Raw genomic sequence first — 21,086 nt, 5'->3', positions numbered from 1 at the left:
AATTAAATATAATTAAATTATTATAGAACTAAAAAAAATACTATCTTAAAAAAAAGATAGCAAAGCCAAAAATATGAAATTAAAAAAAATACTTTTGTAAATTAATATAGTGTAATATAATTCTTTTTTACTATTAAATTAATATTTTTAGATATTGCTATTACTTAATAAAATCTTAATTACTCCTAATCTCTTATGTATATTTTATCAATTCTTTTATTTTTTTATCATCTCTTCTATTACTTAAAAATTTTATTTTAGAAATTTTTTAAAATATTATTTTAATTCATCATAAAATATATTAAATTCAAAATATCTTTATAATATAAAATTTATAATATGATGAAATCTAAGTAGAAAAAATTTAATTAGTTCAAAATTTAGTATCCAAAAAATTCAAGTATTTAATAAATAAATTTTAAAATTTTTTTTCTAAGCTTAAATTTATATTATAAATATTAATAAAGTCAAAGCATAAGTTTGAGCTTTGTTATCTACATACCTTTGATAAGATTAAAAATATAAGTATAGCTTGAATATTAGTATCTTTGTCTTTTTAATATTAATATAATCTATAAAAATACTTTAATAATATTTATATCTAAAGAAATAAAAATTATTAAAAAATATAAATAGTAATTAAATAGAATCTTATTTAATTATTTAATTTTTATTTAGATTTTATTGATTAATCACTGATACATTGTAAATCAAAAATATACTTATATTAATTTTTTTATATATTAATATCTATTTATTTTTTAATATCCATCTTATTTAGATATTATTTAAAATTTTACAAAATCAGATCAATTTTATTGGTTATCTAAATATAATATCAAGGACATGAATCTCAAAGAAAGAAATCCTCAATACACTCTCATGACAGTAAAAAGAACTAAAAATTTACTCAAAGAAAATATATTATTGCATTAGAATGGCTATTGCTAAAAATAAGAAGATTAGGTAGGCTAGAAATAAGACTAAAGCCTAGAAAGACATTGACAAGAGTGAAGAAGGCTTTATTCTTGCCTCCATATATACTCTTAACTAAGAACTATATGGCGATGTCCTACAAGACCTCTAAAACATGTTAACTATGCAAGACATGTATCTTAAATTGCAAGATAAGTTTTTTTATATGTGTGCCACATAGTTAATTTGTTCTGCAAACTATCAACATGTGGTTAACTTGTTGACCAAGTTTCTAACCTATCAATCAACTACAAACATATATAAAGTCAAAGCAATGTCTATAAAGCTTTTAAGAAGCTTTTTAAAAAGTTATTATGAAATAAATCTATTTTTATTTATTTTTACGTACTTCTACATAATTATATAGGTATTTATTAGAATACCAATGTATATCTATGACATTACTCTCCTTTCTAGAGACAAATTCCACAAGGAGCAATCATCATATGTTGATGAAATCTAAGATGCAACAAATTATATTTGCCACATATTCTAATCTTTGTTTTTTTTGAAGATGGTTGATAGGTCCTCTCAACCATCATTAGTGTCTTATACTAGGATATAAAGACCATCCAGTTATTTGATTGTTGTTGAGGCCTTCATAACTTTCTTCAAATAAAACTTATTATCACAAATACATAGAAGCTACAAAAAAGGATAAAAAATAGAGTGTTATCTTCTTTTGATCTTTCTTCTTTTATAGCAAAGATTTGCTATTCTTCATCTTGGTTTAGATAGATGTTGTTGATAAAAATCTTCAACTCTCTTTCTTATATTTGTAAGATTTTTTATTGGCTCTCATGTACATTCATTAATATCTTATCTATACTAATCAATAAGATATTTCAACCTATTTTCGTGCATTCTTGAATTTAAGACTTTTTCTATCTCAAACTCTTGATTATTATCTACTTCTATAAAAGAAGGTGACATTTATCTTCTTTCGAAGATATTCATTGTCTTATATAGCTCAAAAAGAGACATGTGAAATATAAGGTGGATCTTCATAGATTTTGGTAGATATAATCAATAAGTGACATTATTGATTTTTTGACTAGTAGGCAAAGGTTCAAGCTTATTATAATCTAACTTGTTACAAAGACGAGTAGTCTTAATATTGTAACAAAATAACCATATCCTATCACCCACGTTGAATTGTAATTGTTCCTTGGGATAGACATTTGCACTAATCTTTTATTGTTCTTAAACTCCCTTTAATTGTACCTTTATTGTTGCATATAGCCATGACAAATGATTTACAAAATATTCCGCTCTAAAATTATCAACTTTTAAAAAGTCAAAAGTATTAAATTATGAATGAATACCATTATTGGCAAAGATAGCTATTTGTTGAATAGATGAATGTATCAAATTATTGTACGTAAACTCTATCAATGGTAAAAGAGTTGTTCAATCATCTTAATGATAGTTGATGATATATCTCAAGTATTGCTCCAAAACTTGATTCATCCATTTTGTTTGCCCATCGGTTTGAGGATAAAAATCCAAAGAGATCTTTATATTCACTTTTAAAATCTTGAAAAGAATTTTTCAAAATCTTAATATAAATTGAGTCCTTTTATCTTATATAATACCTTTAGGTAATCCATGATAGGAATAGATGTTGTTAAAAAAAAACTTAGCTATTTCTTTACTTGTGATAGTTTTTGTATATGATACAAAATATGCCATCTTAGCAAAAAAAAACTACTACCATAAATATAAAATCATATGAACTTGAGATTAGAAGATCTATGATAAAATCTATAGAAACAAAAGACCATGATTGTTTTAAAATAAGTAATGGTTGAAGAAGTTTATAAGTTCAATAGTGAGGAGTTTTGGATCTTGAACAAATATTACATGATTGTACAAAGTCTTTGATTGCCTTCTACATTTGAGGCTACCAAAAGTCTCTTGATATTAGTTCCAAAGTCTTATTGTATCCAAAATATTTGATTGTTGGAAAGTCATGACAAGTTTGAAGAATATGTAATCATATTCTATCTTTTGGAATATATAATTGTCTCTTAAAATAGAGTAGATTGTTCTTGAATTCAAACTTCGAAGTATGATGAAACTTAGATGAATTATTCTTGATATCGTGGATAAGAGGATTAGAGGATACACTTCATTGAATTTGCTTGACAAAGATTGAATCAATAGTCAATGATGATTTTGTTGTTCAAAGATAAAAATGCTCAAGCTTCAAGAGAATTATTCTTTATTAATCAAAAGATACATCTCTTTCTTTTGGTATAAGATAAGAATGTCTAGATTTGCTATTGGATCAATAAATGATCTTGAAATAAAATTTTGATGAAGACATGCTCCAACGAGCTTGATTATGATTCAAAACACATGCTGATATGAAATACTTGAGGTTCTTGTGATCTATATATACTATGACTAGACTTGAAGCACCTTCTAAATAATAATACTATTCTTGAACTGAATCCATGATTGCAAGGAGTTCTTTGTCATAGATTTCATAATTAATCTCGGTTGCTAAAAATTTTTTGGAATAAAAAGCTAATGGGTAGAATTTGTCATCTATTTCTATTTGTGATAATATTACATACAAAGCAAAGTTTGATGCATCTGTTTCTACAAAAAATGCCTTGAAAAAGTCAACACAATATAAGATTGGTACAAAAGTTTTTTTTTTTTTAAAGCATCAAACGATGCATTGACTTTTTGATTCTACTTTAGTTTGTCTTTATAAATCAAACATATAAGGAAAGCTGTAACTTGAGAAAAATTCTTAAAAAAGATTTGATAGTAATTGGCAAAGTCCAAAAAATATTGCATATCTCTTATTGTTGAAAACTTCCAATCCATGATAGTTTGGACCTTCTTTGGATCTATCATTAGGCCTTTGTTAGAAATGATATATCGTAAGAAGTCAACTTGAATAGTGTAGAATATACACTTTTATAACTTGGCATATAATTTTGCATCTCTAAATTTTTGTAACACATAATAAATATTAATTTTATGCTGTTTTATATTTTTAGAGTAGATTAAGATGTTGACTAAATAAAAAATGATAAAATCATCAAAAAACTCTCAAAAGAAATCATTCATTAGATATTGAAAAGTAGTTAGTGTATTCGTGAATCCAAATGGCATAACATTATATTCAAAATATCCATATTTGGTTCAAAATATAATTTTTCGTTCATCTCCTTTTTTAATGCATACTAGATTATATGCTCCTTATAGATCTATTATTATATAGATCTTTATTTGATTCAGTTGATTAAAAAATCCTAAAATCAAAGATAGAAGATATCTGTTTTTGAGGGTGATCTTGTTGAGTCCTTGATAGTGTGTAGACATCCACAGAGATCCATTTTTTTCTTCACAAATAAGATAGGAGTCCTAGCTGGAAATTTAGAATAATATATGAAATTATTAGCCAAGTTCTCATCAATATATTCCTTGAGTGCAACTAACTTATTTTATAATAGGCTATATATTGGTCCAAATGGTAGTTGAACTCCTTCATGAAGATCAATGGAACAATCATAAAGATGATGATTTGGAAGAAAATCTATATATATATTTTTTTTTCAAAAATATTCTAAAAATCTTGATACTGGCTAAGAATACCACTTAATATCTTTTCACCATTAGAAGTGGGCATGGTATATAAAGCAAAAAATATATATATATATTTTTTTTGTGGTATGCATAAATGTTCTTACACCTACCAGTAAGGGTTTGGATGTACTAGACTTATGTATTTTTACTTCATTAATGGGATTTTGGATTAAATTATTAAAAAAATAAGGTTATAAAAAATCCGATCTATCTAAGGATTATACTTTTTTAACCAAGATAATCCTAAAATAATTAGATTGGATGAAAATTTTATTACATTAAATATTACTATGCCATTATGATCTTTAATTTCTACATCTAAAAGAACAATCTCATGCGTAATATCTCTAGAAGATAGCAAACAACCATCTATGACCTATACATGTAGATGTTTAATTTTTTAACTAATGTTATCTCTTCTTTTCTAACAAAATATTTGTCTATAAAATAAGCTAAGGCTCTTGAATCTAATAAAGCTAAGACGTGATTTTTGATCCTAAATAAAATTCTATTATAAAACAAGATAAGGGATCTAAAAAGAAAGAAAACCTTTATTTATAATTATACAAGATTCTAGCCATATAATTCCTATTGTAGTTGGAAAAACTTATTTTTTGATAGCTTTTCTTCTTTGGTAACCATGCTTTTTATTTTAAGGTTGCATTGTTTCTTTGGACAATATTGAGCACTAAGTTTATCTTCTCCAAAATATAAGTATAAGCCTTCTTGACATTGTCAAATCTTTTCCTCTTCTATGATGGATTTAAAACATATTATAACAATTTTTATTTGTTTTTTAAAACTTGGGAACTACTGTCATTATTTGATTTGTTCTTTTTCAACCAAATCTTTGTTCTTGATGTCTTTCAAATAATTAATTGTCACATGCAATTGCTTGAATAATAAATTTTTCTAAAGATTCTACCTTTGGTATTATGAATAACAAATCTTTGACATTATCTTTCAACCCATATCAAAATTGATTGATAAGGGCTTTGTCATTCTAATTCATGTTGCAAAGAAGGTTTTAGAATTTAACAACATATATCATGTTTGTCCATGATCCTTGGCATAAAAATAAGAGTTTGGTCTTTGATACTCTTTCTTGATCACTTTTTCTAAATGTGGCTGTAAATATTTTTAGGAATGAATTCAAATTATAAAGAAGTTGCAAATCTTTTTTCATTATAGGTGCAAATCAAGAGAGAGTACTTTGTTATAAAATTGCACCTATGAATCCAACTTGAGTAAATCCATGGAAATATTAGAAAGAATGCAACTTTATATAAAACTTGATTTATTGCAGAAATCCTTGAAATTTTAATCTTGTTCCATCAAACTTCTCAAGTATACTAATCGTTGTTCTTTTCATACTTGTAGAAGCATAATTCCTTGAATTTAGTTGCAAGATCAATTTATTTGGTTCCTTCAACTCCGCAATTTTTTGCCGCAGACTTTGAATTTTTTCAATATGCATACGCATAGTGCCTCCATGATTTGCATTGGAAATACATGAGATTTCTACTCTTAGACTATTTATAAGATCATAAAGATCTGCAATAGTTATTAATCTATTCTTACTTCTCGTGAGAGTGGCATCCATAATCTTTCTTTCTATAGACAATTCTAAGAAATTCAAAAAGTCAAATTAGAAGAAGGTAATCTGTAACCTCTAATATCAAATAAAAATTTCTACAATACGGGATAATCTACTCTCTTTAAAAAAAAGATCAATATTAGAAATTAATATTTTTTATTTAAAAGTGGATAGTTTACAACGTTCAAAATACAACAATAGAAGTAGAATAATTCATTCAATTTAAAAAAATAAATAAGAATAGTAAGCTAGTACTTCAAGGACATGAATCTTGAAGAAAGAAAATCCTCAATACACTCTTGTATCATTGAAAGGAACTAGAAAGTCATTGAAAGATGATATAATATTGAATTAAAATAGCTATTGCTAAATATAAGAAGATTAGAAAGTCTAAAAATAAGACTAAAGACTAGAAAGGAATTGATAAGAGTGAAGAAGGCTTCATTCTTACCTCTATAAATACTCTTAACTAAGAGCTATGTGGCAATGTCCTATACAACCTCTAAAACGTATCGATTTTGTAAGACACGTATTTTAACTTGAAAGACAAGTTTTTTATATGTACACCACATAATTAACTTGTTCTACAACCTACCAATATGTGGTTAAATTTTTGACCAAATTTCTAACCTACCAATTAGCTATAAATACATATAAAGTCAAAGCAGCATCTATAGAGCTTCTAAAAAGCTATTCTAAAAGATATTATGAAATAAACTTACTTTTATCTACTTTTACCTACTTTTATATAATCATATAGGTATTTACTAGAATATCTATATATATCCATGATACTTAGTTGAATTCAAGTTTTTATTAATAATATTCAACTATTATTGTTAAAAATATATATTTATCTAAAAAGATAGCTTTATAAGTATAAATAAATTAAAAATATATATATTTATTTTTTTAGCTTCTAAACAATTCTGTAGGCCCACAAAATATAACAAACATGTTTATCAAAAGCTTTGTATTTCTTTCATAAATTTTTTTATTTGTATTTATCAAAGTCCCATTTGTCTTATCAATTTGATAGCTATCAAATTGTAGGGACTTACTTCTCTATACTTAATTAAATTTTTCTAAAGTTTATTGATTTAAAATGTAATGACAAAGTATTGTCTATAATTTATAAAAATTTCAAAGAAAAAATTATAACAATATACTACTTGGCTAAAGATAAAACTAAAAAAAATTTCTTTTTTAAATCTTTTAACTAAGAAGATTTTTTTCGACAATATTAAGTTGTCAATTGTAAGAATATTTTAGAAGTCTAATATGTTTGATGTTCATTGGAAGTTATCATATAAAATTAATTTTATATTTTGTAAAGACTTCTATAAAAATTATCAAATATAGTTGTAACAAGGTAACCATGGACTTGAAGAGAAATGCATGTCTTGCAAAAGTGATTATAGTTTTTAAACAAAAAAGGCTAGAAACATCTTTCCATAATTATTCTCCTTATATTAGTATTTTTAGCACAATGTCCACTAGAATCTCTCTTATAGCAATAAGTGAAAGACCATTTCTTAGGATTGGTTTTATTGATTGCTCTTATTAAGATTCTACTCATTCTTGTGTAATATAGCATTTTAACAAATAAGACAAAGGATTTATTCTTAATGCATATGTTGTCTTTTATCAATTAAATATTGACTTAGACATCAATTGAAGGTCATTGGAATAGTTTGTAATGAAAGTATAGTCAAATTTGGATTTATTTTTATTGGATCTATGTGAAAGAAAAGCACTCAGCTTCACTTCAAAGAATTATCTTGCTTATTTTTAATGCCAATCTTACATCTAAAAATACAATTGCATTTGTATCTTTGACATTCTTTTTTATTAAATCAGATTGTTGTAACTTGGGAATGAACCTCCTCTCCATGTGGGATTTGTTTATTGTAGAATTTGATTTAACGACTCTTAACATTGCATTGCTATTGAGAAATTGCTAGAAAGTAGGTAGTCATTGAATTTTGTGTATGCAAACACCACATAAAAGAGTTAGTTTTTTAAGTTTGATGTATCTAGATTTAGAAGTAAAAAATCCACTTATGTAGTATATTATATGGGCTCTTTTTTTCATGTCCCTTTCAATTAGTACAACAACCAAGAGAGTTAATGTTGAGAAGTTAAAGACAAATGAACATATCTAATCAAGTGTCTCATTATTAGACTTTGACTTAGCTTTTTTAAAATGTATTCTAATACTTCTCTATATTTTGTGATTAATGCAAAGGCCTCAAATTATCTTATTAATAATATGATGAGTTGGGCCTTTAATACTAATTTAGGTATAAATTTTATTATAGAGTGTGGCTACCTCCTACGCATTCAAAGATTTTCTTAATTTCAATTTTTATTGTGATTTTTCTAGGTCCATTTGAATGCCAAGTTGCAATACTAATCAATCTAAAAGTTCACCTTACCAAAAACTTCATGAGCATTTCTTGGAGCATTCATGTTTGCATAGTCCTTATATAGCTAATTATACATAGATAGGTGTAGTTTTGTAATCTCCACAAATTGCAAAATTGCTAAAGAATATTTAAGTGCATTTGTAGATATAGAGTAAAAATACCTTGAGTTGGACTTATTAAAAAGTTCCTCTGATGTTGCAGAGTTTTTAAGATAGTTCCTTCAAAACATATGAATTCCATGGTGTAGTAAACATTATCTTAAGCACATTTGCCTCATATACCATAATTTGCTAGTATCTAGTATATCCATCTAAAAACAAAAATAAATAAATAAATAAATAAATAAAATCTTATAAACAATTATGTTGTCTAATAATCTATTTATATATAATAGTTGTTGTTTATTTATTTTAGTAATATGATAGTGGGCATAATAATTTATGCATATTTTTATAAAAAATATCAAGTATTTTATTTGAAGTATTACTTGAATATAAAAACATCAAAGTATTATTATTTTTGATAATAATTTATGCATATTTTTTTAAGTCACCAAAATAACAAGTAATACTTCAAAAACTTGAAGTAGATAATAAAGTTTGAATAGTGATATTTGAAGAGGTGATATTTTGAATGATCCGTGATATTTGGGTTTCCAAAAACCAAGAACAAGTTCTTTGTACTATAGTTTCTATTGCTTGCTTAACATCGGAGCCGTATCTCTTGAATGTATGCCGCTGCTACATCTATATGTCATCCAGGCATGCAATGGACTTTGTGAGAACTCGGGGTAATAGATTGAGGTGGTGCAACTCTTCTAATTTGTTGATAATGATTCCTCTGAGGTCTTGGAGGAACTATGCTACTGATCGGAAGAGCTTTCTAGGGGATTGTACGCACTGGGCTCGTGCTCTGCATTGGGTGTTACTCGCACGCTTACTCGGTTGGATATTGAACCAATCCATAGGTTTTCTTTTTCCAGTGTTGCACTGCTCTTAGTGCCCGAAGCCACAAGCGCCTTGGGAAGATAGGATAGTTCACCTTTGCCTCCATCTCGCTCGAAACGTAGAAGTCTGCTTTGATGGTGACAACGTTCATCGTGATTGGTACTTGCAATAACATGCCGATCGCTTTCACGTTATTTGGTGGTATTTTAAGCAAGATTCTGGTGGCCCTCACATCCATTTGTTGTATTTTATCGAGCAACCAACTTGCTATGATGTTGAGTGTGGCTCCAACGTCCACAAATTTTATGAAACTGGGTGGTTCAAAGTGTCAAGGAAGAAGACAACTCTTTTCTTAAATAATTACCAAAAGTTTGTTCCAACTCCAAATTTAATGATTTTTAGTTTGTTAGAAAGTTACCTTTGAAAATCAAATTTTAAATAATTTCAACTCAATATTTACAAAATCAAAAAAAATATCTGAGAAAAACCTAATGTCTTTTTTTTTTTTTAAATAATTTGTAAAGTCATTCTTATGCTTAGTTAAATACTAACTTTAAATCAAAGGCATAACCATTGACATTAAATTTCTAATCTTCTAGAGTCTAATTATATGAATTTCTTCTAATACTACATCTAATATACTATGACAAATTTATTGCAAGAAAATAGCCATTTGTAATAAAGCATCAAACGAAAAAATTAACAAGTTGTTTAGTTGCTATAATACTATAAGAATCTTGTTCTACTCTTGCACAAATTTTTTATATAATACTAAATTTAATGAGCAATATTAATGTGTATAAATGCTACTTATTAACAAACTTGTCAAGTATTTTTCTAAACAATTGTTATAATACCATTGTGGCAGTCTAATCCTACTCAATAAAGAAATTGGCAACCTCCTAAGCTAATATAAGTCCTTAACTAATAGCATTTAGTCCTCCAAACTCATATTAAAATTATATTATATTTATTATTTTACCTTTTCATATTTTTTAAATTGTGATATTATCACTTTAAAAAACTGATAAAACAATAGTTCTTTAATAATAGCATATTAACATCAATATAAATATTGATAAATAGAAAATTTATCAGAAAAATTATAAATTACTTTAAAATATAAAGATGTCAAAAATAGTTTGTGGATCATATATAATTAGAATATTTTCTATGCTAGCTCAAAAAGTAAATAGATGCCACTGTTGAGGCATATCCTAGTTTTTTACCTGTCTAAAATGCTTTCAGAACAATACTTCTTGACTATTTTTTTAACACATAGAATAAATAATAATCTGATTTCAAAAATATAATCATTTATATTTTTGCAAGAAAAAAAATTTAAGAATAACAAGAACAACAAATAAAAATAAATCACACATAGTTATAACTTCTATCTTTATTACAAAGCATATTCTAATATTTTGTATCACTCTACATTTTCAATTTGGTATACTTTTAATTATAATAGACAATGATCATCTACATACAATAAACAATGTTTACAACACAATCACTTAATAGGTGTGTAATTCATCTTAATTGAGATGTTTTTTTATAATTTTTTAAAAGACAAGATAAATTAACAAAGTTAATCAAATATTTATTTCAAATAATATCATATATATATATATATATATATATATATATAAAAAAAAATTATATTTAATTTTTATAAACATAATTCCTAACTTTCAGTTTTATTTTTAATTTAATTAGCTGAATTTTTCAAAATACACATATTGAATGTAAAATTAAATCTAAGAATAGGTTAAAATTATAGAAATCTATTATATCTAAAATTAAAGATTTTCTATTTGTTCTTCTTTGTATTAAAAAAATGATAGTTTCAAATATATATATATATATATATATAAAAACTTGAATATTCGTGTGTAATTATATATATATATATATATATATATATATATATACATATATCTATTTACACACACACAAATCAAACAAAAAATTAAAGCTTCATTATCTTTAATAAAATATTTTAAATTATCTTTGTTGTTATCTATTATAAAAATTAATTATATATATATATATATATATATATGTTTTGTATATGTTGTCTAAAAGAATTATTTAATTAATTATATATCATAATCATTATAAAAATAAAAAAAACACACAGTCAAATCTATATGTAGTGCCAAGATGTTGAAAAAAATTATACTTGATGAATTTCTAAAAGGTAAATCAATGCCAAATATAAAGTATTACAAAACATAAAATATGCCTATTAAAGCTATAGGAATTTTAAAAAATAAACAGAAAATATTGTAGAAAGTTGAAATTACACAAATCAAACTTACTCATCTTTTAAATAATTTAGTAACTAAAACATTTAACTATATTTTTTAGAAAACAAGAATTACTATGTCACAATTTCGAATTTTCAAAAATAATTAGTAAGATCTTTTAATTTCAAATAAGATCAAATTTTTTTATTGAAAAAATTCAATCTACATAACATTGATGCATTTTAATGATATCAATGAAGATTCATTCATAAATTTGCTTTACAATTTTTTGAATTGTAAGTGCAAGTTAATTCTTATAACTGAATTACATATCAGTGTGTGTGTGTGTGTATATATATTAATAATAGCAATTAGATGTTTCAAAACTACTCTAATGTATACATGAATAACAAAAATATATAGTTCTATGTGTGTGTATATATATATATATATATATATACAAATACATATACATATATATAACATGTATATAATATTGATACTTCTTGTACACACAATTCCACTTAAAACATGTTTTGTAGATGTTATCAGCTGGCCATTCTTATTAAAATCAAAATATTCTATTACACAATGAAGAAATTAACTAGGTTTATTCCATTGCAAAGTCCGAATTCAATTGTGGATACTATCTGAAGATTTCAATGATGCTGTGTGTTAGCAATGTTATTGTATTTATTCCGTGACATTCTCATCATACCCTCCATATTAGCATTTTGGTGTATCCACCAAGCTAGATCTGGGGCATTCTGTGTCATGACTCCCAAGCACCTACATCCAAAAACCACAGAAAAGGAACAAAAGAATAAAATAAAACAAGAACACAATAACATGAATGAAAAGAACCTCACAAGACTTTCCGAGCCTCAAATGCAACTAAATAGTGAAAATAACCACTTCATCTTTTGCAAGATGTTGGGTGCACAGGTCTGTGAAGTTAATACTCTAGAGCTGCCGTTATATAAGGTTTGCTCCACCACATATTTTCGCACGCGAGTACTGTCTGCGCATCGGAAAGAGATGGCTCTAAACTGGAAAAATGGGTAACAACGACAACGGAAAAAGGTAGTGACACTCGTGTCAACATTACGAACTCGAAGCTCAGAACATCAGTTGCCCCCTCAAGTCGGTTTTAAACGCAATTGCAGGACACTCCAACGTGTACCGGCGCGAGTGCACATGGGCTCGCACAGCTTCAAAAACAGCAGGTCGTGAGCGTTTAAGTTTCATACAAGACATGCTTCTTTAAACAAGTCTTGAAGCGAAGCACTAGGTGTACAGCTCACAAGGCCTTGCCGGAAGGTTGGGATGCCGGAGATGCATTCTCGTTACATTCAACATGTTGACATTCGCGATGACCCAAAAATAGAAAATATATATCTAAGGATCACAGACACGACGAAGGTTCTTCACCTACTCACCCGCTACAAAACCTGGAAACCTTATCTCAGATATCCTTCAAAATCATTGGGAATCAAGTTGACGATCCAGAAAATTAGGCACACATCGAGTCTAGGGGTTAACATTGTTTCGAGGGATTTCCCCAGTCGACGTCGTACATCGCATCTGAGCCTTTCTGCAGTCTTCGAGGCCGCACCCTTTCGTTCCTTCCTGGCCGCTGCTTGTGACTACCAGAAATTACAGTCGGTAGAGAGAAACTGGCCTCGACACAGAGATGAACTGAGTTTGGTTCCCACAGAGCATTAAATTGAAATCAGAATTACTAACCCAGAAACACAACTTGTGAGGTATGGATTGATGATAAAAAGGAATACTGAATTTTAGCCAGTGCTTCTCAGATTGCTCCCCAGAAACTGCTTATCATCGTTTGAGCGTAGTATGTATTACGTCACAGGATAGAGCGTTGTTCGTTTTCATGGCCCCACACCAACCACATTCTATCACGCACCCTTAACGCATTTAACCCATTCTGGCCATCAGCACCTTTGTTGACCTGCAGGTCGGACGGCGCCCCACCAATTCGTGTCGTAGGTTCACAGTGAATGAGGAACTCTGCTTTTTCTCACCAATCATATGCAAAGAATTGATGTGCAAACCACGCGCCACTGATTGCAGAAATAATTTGGCGTCAGATTGCCTTAGTGCCCATGTATCTAGCAGGTTCCTAGCGGCACAGAACACCAATCGTGCCCTGCCTTTGAACTTGTGGGTGCAATTGATTGATAGAAGAGTGACCTTCATAACAGCCGACGACGGCAGATTTTCTTTTTCTTTTTTCCTTCTGTTTTTCAACAACAGCTCTTCAAAACTTCTCTCTCTGTCTGAGAGTTGGTTGCAAGGAATTGGGTACGAGGAACTTAGGTCTCCTTGGCAACTTGAATTTTGCCTGCCATCAGCTTCTCTAGGTAACAGAAGCCTCTACGGTTGCCCTGTAACAAATAAAGCGTGAATTGGATCAATCCTGTAAATTTGTTTTGAAACCAACTTTAGACTTAAGATCGTCTCCTGGTTGTTTATTTTGGGCTTGGAGCAGGTATTTCACCAGCTTCAAATTGTTGGGGTTTCACCAAAGATTCGCCACTGTGTAAGGTTGTAGAGTCTCTTGAACTTTCAACTGTAGCTGGAAACCTACCGAAGAGCCAGATGCTGATTGCAATTCTTCTCATGTGGTACAATTCTTGGCGCAGGTTGTCGAGGATGGCTAGCGTTGGAGAGCTGTACGAGCGGGATATTCAACCATCACAGAGTGAATCTTCGGGACTGGGAATTTTGTGGACCCGGACTCCTATCAATTGTGGAATTTCTTCGTTGAGTAATGTCGCCTACTCTATGGATGACAGGGAACCTGAAGGAGGATGCAAGTCGCGGGCATTTGACAATCACAGGTTCGCCCTCTTTGCTCACTATAATTGAAGTGGTTTTTAGACATCGTAGCTGTTTATGAAATCAAATGCTATACAGGAATGATTAATGGAGATCGAACTCGCGGAATTGCGTGATGCTTGCTATACAGTGACGGGAGGGCGGAAAGATTGGCGATTCTACGCAATTACGTCGGCGGCAAGTCAGCCACGCCTGATGTGTCGCGCATTCGAGCTCCACGAAAAGGTGGGAAACGCCACCATAATGTGGCCAGTGGCGATCGGAGCCTTTTGATGTCGTTGAAAGAAGGTGGCGACTCTGAAAACGCAAACGTGGATGGGATGAAGCGCTTCCGACCCAAAGTAAATGTCCACCAAATTGTGCTGAGATTTCCCTGAGTAATTTTTGATGACGATACCGTCGAACTCATGACATTCGAAGCTGCGCTCGCTGAAACTGTATTTTATTGGTGCTAGTTGCTGACGACGATGATATGCATTTTTACAGCTACTGAAGGGGTTGCCCAGCTACGTGAAGATTGTAGAAGTAGGGCCACGAGATGGCTTGCAGAATGAGAAGACGACTATCCCCACCTCCGTTAAGGTGGAGCTTATCCGCCGGCTTGCTGGGGCTGGCTTACCGGTCGTAGAAGCGACGAGCTTTGTCTCTCCTAAATGGGTGCCGCAGGTATCTATAGAGTTACACACACTTCTTAAGAACACAATGAATTTTCTTACACTTCTTGAAGCATGTAGAAATAGATTATTTGCTACTCTTTGGAAGTTTTCGCTGAATCATTGTTGCGTGGGTAGCTTGCAGATGCAAAAGATGTCATGGCTGACGTCCGGAATTGCAAGAGCAGGTGCCAATTTCCAGTGTTGACCCCCAATCTCAAGGGTTTAGAGGCAGCGATAGAAGCTGGAGCGAAAGAGGTGGCATTTTTCACTGCAGCCTCGGAGTCATTCGTCAGGACCAACATCAACTGTAGCCTTGAAGAGAGCTTGGTCCGTGGCCGTCAGATCTGCAAGGCAGCTCAGGGGCGAAACATTCCTGTTCGTGGGTATGTTTCCTGTGCAATCGCATGCCCCATCGAAGGGCCAGTGCCGGCAGCGAAAGTTGCTTATGTGGCGAGAGAACTCTACGACATGGGATGCCACGAGATCTCCCTCGGTGACACCATTGGCGTTGGCACGCCAGGGACAGTTGCGCCGATGCTCGAAGCTGTAATGGCTGCGGTGCCAACTGAGTGCCTTGCAGTGCATTTCCACGACACCTATGGTCAGGCACTGGTGAACATCCTCATCGCACTACAGGTATGAAACGTGCCCGGAAATGCCGCATAGATACACTATAGAAACTGAATTCAAGTGTTATGGACATGGATACCAATTTCGATACTAAAAATGAGGCTGGATGAACTGTGTGGTAAATGATTGGTACTACAGATGGGCATCAATGTGGTGGATTCATCAGTGGCGGGTCTGGGTGGTTGCCCTTATGCTAAAGGAGCCACAGGAAACGTGGCCACGGAGGATGTGGTGTACTTGTTGAACGGCCTCCGCATTCAACACGACGTCGACCTGGACAAGGTGATTGCAATCGGTGAATTTATTTGCGACCAACTGGGCAGAACTCCTTCCTGCAAAACCACAGTCGCCACCATAGCCAAGCTCCAGTCGGAGAAAGCTAAATTGTGACAACCGCTCGCACTTAGGACATCCACACAACATTTTCATCCTAATTTAATTGCCAAATTCAAGATTGCTGACTGATTCAATTCTTCCATTAGAACCTGCCACTCGCAGCAAATCGACTGTTCGCGACGTACTGTAGTAGACCAAATCAACTTCATATAAATTATTACTTTCCCAGTAAGACGATGCAGTTGATTGATTGTCAGACTTCAACATTTTGTCACAATTGAATATCCGAGTAATTCTCAATTCGTGTCTTTTGATTCATCTCGCTGAAAATAGCGAGTTGTTGAGAGATTTAGAAGTAATTTCTTACGCAACTCGTTTGTATGCACACGCTTGCAATTTCCAAACTACTAGGCCCAGGTTCGATTCTACAACTGCAAGAATTATCGATACTATACAAGTATACAATCTGAAGCAGGAGCAGGAGGAAAGGTCTGAAAACAGATTCAGAGGCCTGGAGGCTTCAACTGCGGCACAGGGCTAAAGACGCGTTCCACATCGATGGAGTAACGCAGCAGCGACTTGAGAGGCTCCTGCACGCGGGCTGAGGTCTTCCAACTGTTGTACCACGGACCTCCTCCAACCTCCAAGGCACACATATCACTCGTGGTGTCCAGGATCATTTTCCCAGACGACCGATTCCTGATTGTCAATTTCAGCTTCCCAAAGAAGGAATCTCTGCACATCGGTGCCAATCCAAGATCCGCAGTGGGGGCTCGCAATGTGCAGCCAGGCGAATCGCACGTTGCTTCCAGATTCACTTCATAATCATCTCGCTTGGCTGACATTTTCCAGGACCCCCAGGTGGAAATGTCCCACTCAACGCTCCCTTCCCACGGGACGAACTCGTAGAACTTGCCGTCGTAGTGTATTCCCACCATGGCAACCTCCTCGTATGCGCCTGGTACCAAGGGCAGCCCTCTCCGACCCCCGCCAGCTGTCAGGGCTACCTCACCAGACACTCCTTCAAATACATTGCATTGAATCCAGAACCATTTCAAAGGAAATGAGCCACCCCAGTTCTTCTCCGAGTATGAGGGCGCGTCTTCAAACTCGTATCGCTGCCCATCCCACTCAATCCAGCCTGGGCATTCGATTCCACAACTTGTTAGGTCGAACAACTACTCGTGCATAGTAGGAGAATTATTGAACTTCGCTCTATCCAGCCTAAGCATTTGATTCCATAACTTGTTAATTCGGGCAACTACTCGTGCATTACAGGGAAATTATTGAACTTCGACAGATGCAGATGGCTTTGAAGACCCGGGTGAATTTGAAGTAAGTGTTGCCTAGCGAGAAAGAGGGGGGAATAGAGAGAGAAGGTATCGTACCCGTGGAGAGACCACCCGCCATGCAAACCTGCCAGTGGGGTTCAAAGACAGGAAGAGCAGCTAACCATCCCGCAGTAGACTTCTGCTCAGCCCCGCTATCTCCCCATCCATATATGGGGCGAGTGCTGTATTCCCACCGTGCTATTGGTACCGTCTCCGCGTAATCCGTCCTAAATTCAATACAAAGTTACGAAACTTGCAAAGGATCAATCCGTTCAGCCAAAACACTTCAAAATGCTGGGGATTATGGAAATACCAAGAAGGTGACAAGAGCGGTAATGCTCCTTACTTGCCGTTGTCGCGAAGGCAGCCTTGGTGCCATGTTGGAGTGACTTGAAATCCTTCCTCCACACGATTCACAAACTCCTGCTCTAAATCATACCCCAACCATGTTCTCTCAGCAATTCAATCCCAAAGTGCAATGGGTGGGGGAGATTGAAGAGCCTTATCACAATTGTAAAGCTTTGGTTGCAATTCTCATCATAATTACCTGAGGATTAACCTCACCCATGGGCGGCGACACTCGGCCCTTGGGCGTGAACGTGTACCCGAGCGCGAGCTCGTGTCTGCTGCCCCAGAATTTCGTCACATTCTCGTCAAACTGCAACAAATACTTGTCGTCCGCACCCATGATCTGAGCACCCACACCTGGAAAGGACATGCCCTGGAAGAGCTCACCAAATGGGAGGGACGAGGCGCTCGAGTTGGAGCCTACGCTTGGATCTTCCACAGAGTACATCCATGCAAAGCTCTGCTTCACCTCTGGTATAGACACCTTAAAATACCAGCCTTCGAAGAATCGGCGGCTCGTGCCATCGAAATGATACCTACACAATCAGGATAACTAAATTTACAATTGACATGAATCCAAATACGCCTCTACCAGAAAACCAAATTTCAGGGATTCATTACAAATTCAGGCGTGGACATTGGGTTATCAATGCACTCACCCACTGTGAGGAGTACGAGTATCCCGGTCAGCCAACGTGGGGGTATACACTGCCGCAGCGGTTTGTTTGCTCTTGACACGGTCCTTGAGAGCATTGCCCTCGGGTGTAGAGGTTCCCGTGACAGGGTTATTCTCGGCGGATGACTCGGCTTTCACCACACACCCTCTGCGGCTCGGTGCATACACTGCTACCCTCCCCAACACGCCTGTGCACGCTATCGTCATCGACATCGCCATCTCAGCCTCAATTCCTACTCCGCTCTTAAAATACGAGATCAACCTCTAATGCAGACACCCAGCAACTCAGCCGCCCTCTCGCTCATATACATCTCAGAAGAAGCGGTGAGGGACGGATTCAAAGAGGATGTAAGAATGGAGGAAGCGAGGAAGGATTACAGCAGAAAGAGCAGGGAGACGAGGTGGGGAGGAGGATTCACGGTGGTAACCATTGCAAACAAAGCACGGCGCGGCGAGGAGCCCAAATGGGTCAGTTGGCCCACGACGAGGCTCTACCCATACGCCAACCCATTCCTTTCCATCTTGCGCTCTTCTACAACACACACAACCCCTCCCCCCCCTCCCGCGCTGCTGCTGCCTCTACCGCCCTCCCGCGTCTGGCCGCGTCCTCTGCCCGGCGACTTGTTGGACGTACCCTGCCCGTCCCTTGATCTGTGGCTGGGCAGCACCCGGTGCCAAATTTGACTACGACTCCGTGGGAAGAAATATATGATCGCTTCTGTGTGGATGAATGTAGTGCGTGGCCAGTTACTAGCCAGTCGACCATTCCTCATGCTATTTCATGCTACTTTTATATAGTAAATTTGTGAATACACTCACATTGACATCTTGGGTAGATAGACTCAAGATCTTTTTTAAATTCTTTTAGAATAAAGGCTAAACTATGTGATTATGTATGCATGTATGTATATTACATTTTATTTATGATATTTTTTAAAGAATAATTATCATATATATTTTTTATTAAATAATAAATCATGTCTGTAAGTTACAGACATGATTTATTTTTCTTAAGAGAATAATTTTTATTGGAACTATTGAAAAAATAATTTATTTCAATATTCATCTCTTTTTAAACCAATAATTTTTCTTTTGCATGTTGATTTATAATTCACATCTTAAAGTTTACCAAGGTTAAAAATTTGGACTTTGATTATGATTTTAGCTCTAATAAGATATATTGTACATGATTTTATAATAAGGTGCATTTTGTTACATAAACCATATGTCATTTTTTATAACATCATCATAGAAGTTTCAACCTTTAGTTTTAAGAAATATATATTTCTTAAAAATATGGCTATCTATTTCTAAAAATAATATTAAAAAACTCAATTAGATAATTTTTTTAATTTTTTCATCATCAACAAAAAACTAGTCTTTGCAAGATATGAAAATTCAACTTATTGATGTATATATTATTGATAGATAAAATTATATAATTTATAATATATTATTAATTTTGTTATATAATTAGCAATATTTTCATAAATATTTTAATAAATTTGCATATCAATTTTCATATAATGATTCAATTATAAATATAAAATAGATTTTATCTTTATTAACTAAATATATTTTTATTTTTTTATCAATACAAAGAAAATATTAAACAAAATCACTATTTTTTTATCTTCTTTTAATTGCGCCTTCATTGTTACATGTAGCACTTACAAATAATTTGCCAAATCTTTTTCTAAAGAATTATCAACTTTTTAAAAGTCAAAAGTATCAAATCATGGATGATAACCATAATTGGCAAAAAAAGATGTTTGTTGAATAGAAGAATGTATTGAATTATTGTACGGAAACATTGCCAATGGCAAAAGAATTGTCTAATCATTTCTCAAGGACATGAATCTAAAAGAAAGAAAATCCTTAATACTCTCTTCTATAACTAATAAGAACTAGAAAGTCACTCAAAGTTGATATAATATTGAACTATAATGGCTATTGCCAAAAATAAGAAGACTTGAAAGTCTTGAAACAAGACTAAGGACTAAAAAGACATTGATAAGAGTGAAGAAGGCTTTACTTTTGTCTTCATATATACTTTTAATTAAAAGTTGTATGGCGATGTCCTATAAGATCTCTAAAACATGTTGACTTTCAAAGATACATATTTTAACTTATAAGATAATTTTTCTATATATATACCACATAGTTAGCTTGTTTAGCAAGCTATTAACATGTGCTTAACTTGTTGACCAAGTTTTTAACATATCAATCAACTATAAATACATGTAAAGTCAAATCAATATCTATAAAGCTTCTAAGAAGCTTATTTAGAAGATATTATAAAATTAATCTATTTTTATCTACTTTTATTTATTTCTAACTAATCATATAGGTATTTATGAGAATATCTATGTATATCCATAACATTATCCCTCTTTTTGAGAAAGAATTTTGTAAGGAGCAATCTTCATATGTTGAAAAAA

General features: G+C 32.5%; 2 protein-coding genes across 3 annotated transcripts; one reads left to right on the top strand and one right to left on the bottom strand.

Annotated features, from left to right (window-relative positions):
• The first annotated feature begins 13,763 nt into the window (after window positions 1-13,763).
• On the top strand, window positions 13,764-16,634 carry LOC112284897 (uncharacterized). Of its 2 annotated transcripts, XM_024525247.3 has the most exons (7): window positions 13,942-14,190; window positions 14,319-14,374; window positions 14,473-14,670; window positions 14,799-15,009; window positions 15,155-15,334; window positions 15,460-15,960; window positions 16,093-16,634. In XM_024525247.3, exons 3-7 carry the CDS (start codon window positions 14,483-14,485, stop codon window positions 16,342-16,344), a joined length of 1,332 nt encoding a protein of 443 aa, XP_024381015.1. In that variant the 5' UTR covers window positions 13,942-14,190; window positions 14,319-14,374; window positions 14,473-14,482; the 3' UTR covers window positions 16,345-16,634. The 2 variants fall into 2 exon arrangements, with proteins under 2 accessions (XP_024381014.1, XP_024381015.1); XM_024525246.3 differs by lacking the exon at window positions 14,319-14,374 and having other exon boundaries at window positions 13,764-14,190.
• On the bottom strand, window positions 16,575-19,099 carry LOC112284896 (putative tocopherol cyclase, chloroplastic). The gene is made up of 5 exons (XM_024525245.3): window positions 18,629-19,099; window positions 18,169-18,505; window positions 17,968-18,044; window positions 17,679-17,848; window positions 16,575-17,431 (listed from the first exon to the last, which is right to left on the bottom strand). Exons 1-5 carry the CDS (start codon window positions 18,862-18,864, stop codon window positions 16,794-16,796), a joined length of 1,458 nt encoding a protein of 485 aa, XP_024381013.1. The 5' UTR covers window positions 18,865-19,099; the 3' UTR covers window positions 16,575-16,793.
• Between the last annotated feature and the right edge of the window lie 1,987 nt (window positions 19,100-21,086).

This window comes from Physcomitrium patens, chromosome 7 (genome assembly GCF_059467195.1).
Source record: "Physcomitrium patens ecotype Gransden chromosome 7, ASM5946719v1, whole genome shotgun sequence".
NCBI classification, from domain to species: Eukaryota; Viridiplantae; Streptophyta; class Bryopsida; order Funariales; family Funariaceae; genus Physcomitrium; species Physcomitrium patens.
The sequence above is the reverse complement of the archived record's forward strand: the minus strand, read 5'-3'. Positions and strand labels throughout refer to the sequence as shown.

Excerpts from the sequence above, each read along its gene's own strand:
- LOC112284896 (XM_024525245.3), bottom strand. The coding sequence starts at position 18,864 with ATGGCGATGTCGATGACGATAGCGTGCACAGGCGTGTTGGGGAGGGTA. Across the intron at positions 18,045-18,168 it reads TGGGTGAGGTTAATCCTCAG|GAGTTTGTGAATCGTGTGGA; the intron begins GTAATTATGATG and ends GATTTAGAGCAG. Across the intron at positions 17,432-17,678 it reads GGCGGGTGGTCTCTCCACGG|GCTGGATTGAGTGGGATGGG; the intron begins GTACGATACCTT and ends TCGAATGCCCAG.
- LOC112284897 (XM_024525246.3), top strand. The coding sequence starts at position 14,483 with ATGGCTAGCGTTGGAGAGCTGTACGAGCGGGATATTCAACCATCACAG. Across the intron at positions 14,671-14,798 it reads CGGGCATTTGACAATCACAG|TGACGGGAGGGCGGAAAGAT; the intron begins GTTCGCCCTCTT and ends CTTGCTATACAG. Across the intron at positions 15,010-15,154 it reads TGAAGCGCTTCCGACCCAAA|CTACTGAAGGGGTTGCCCAG; the intron begins GTAAATGTCCAC and ends GCATTTTTACAG.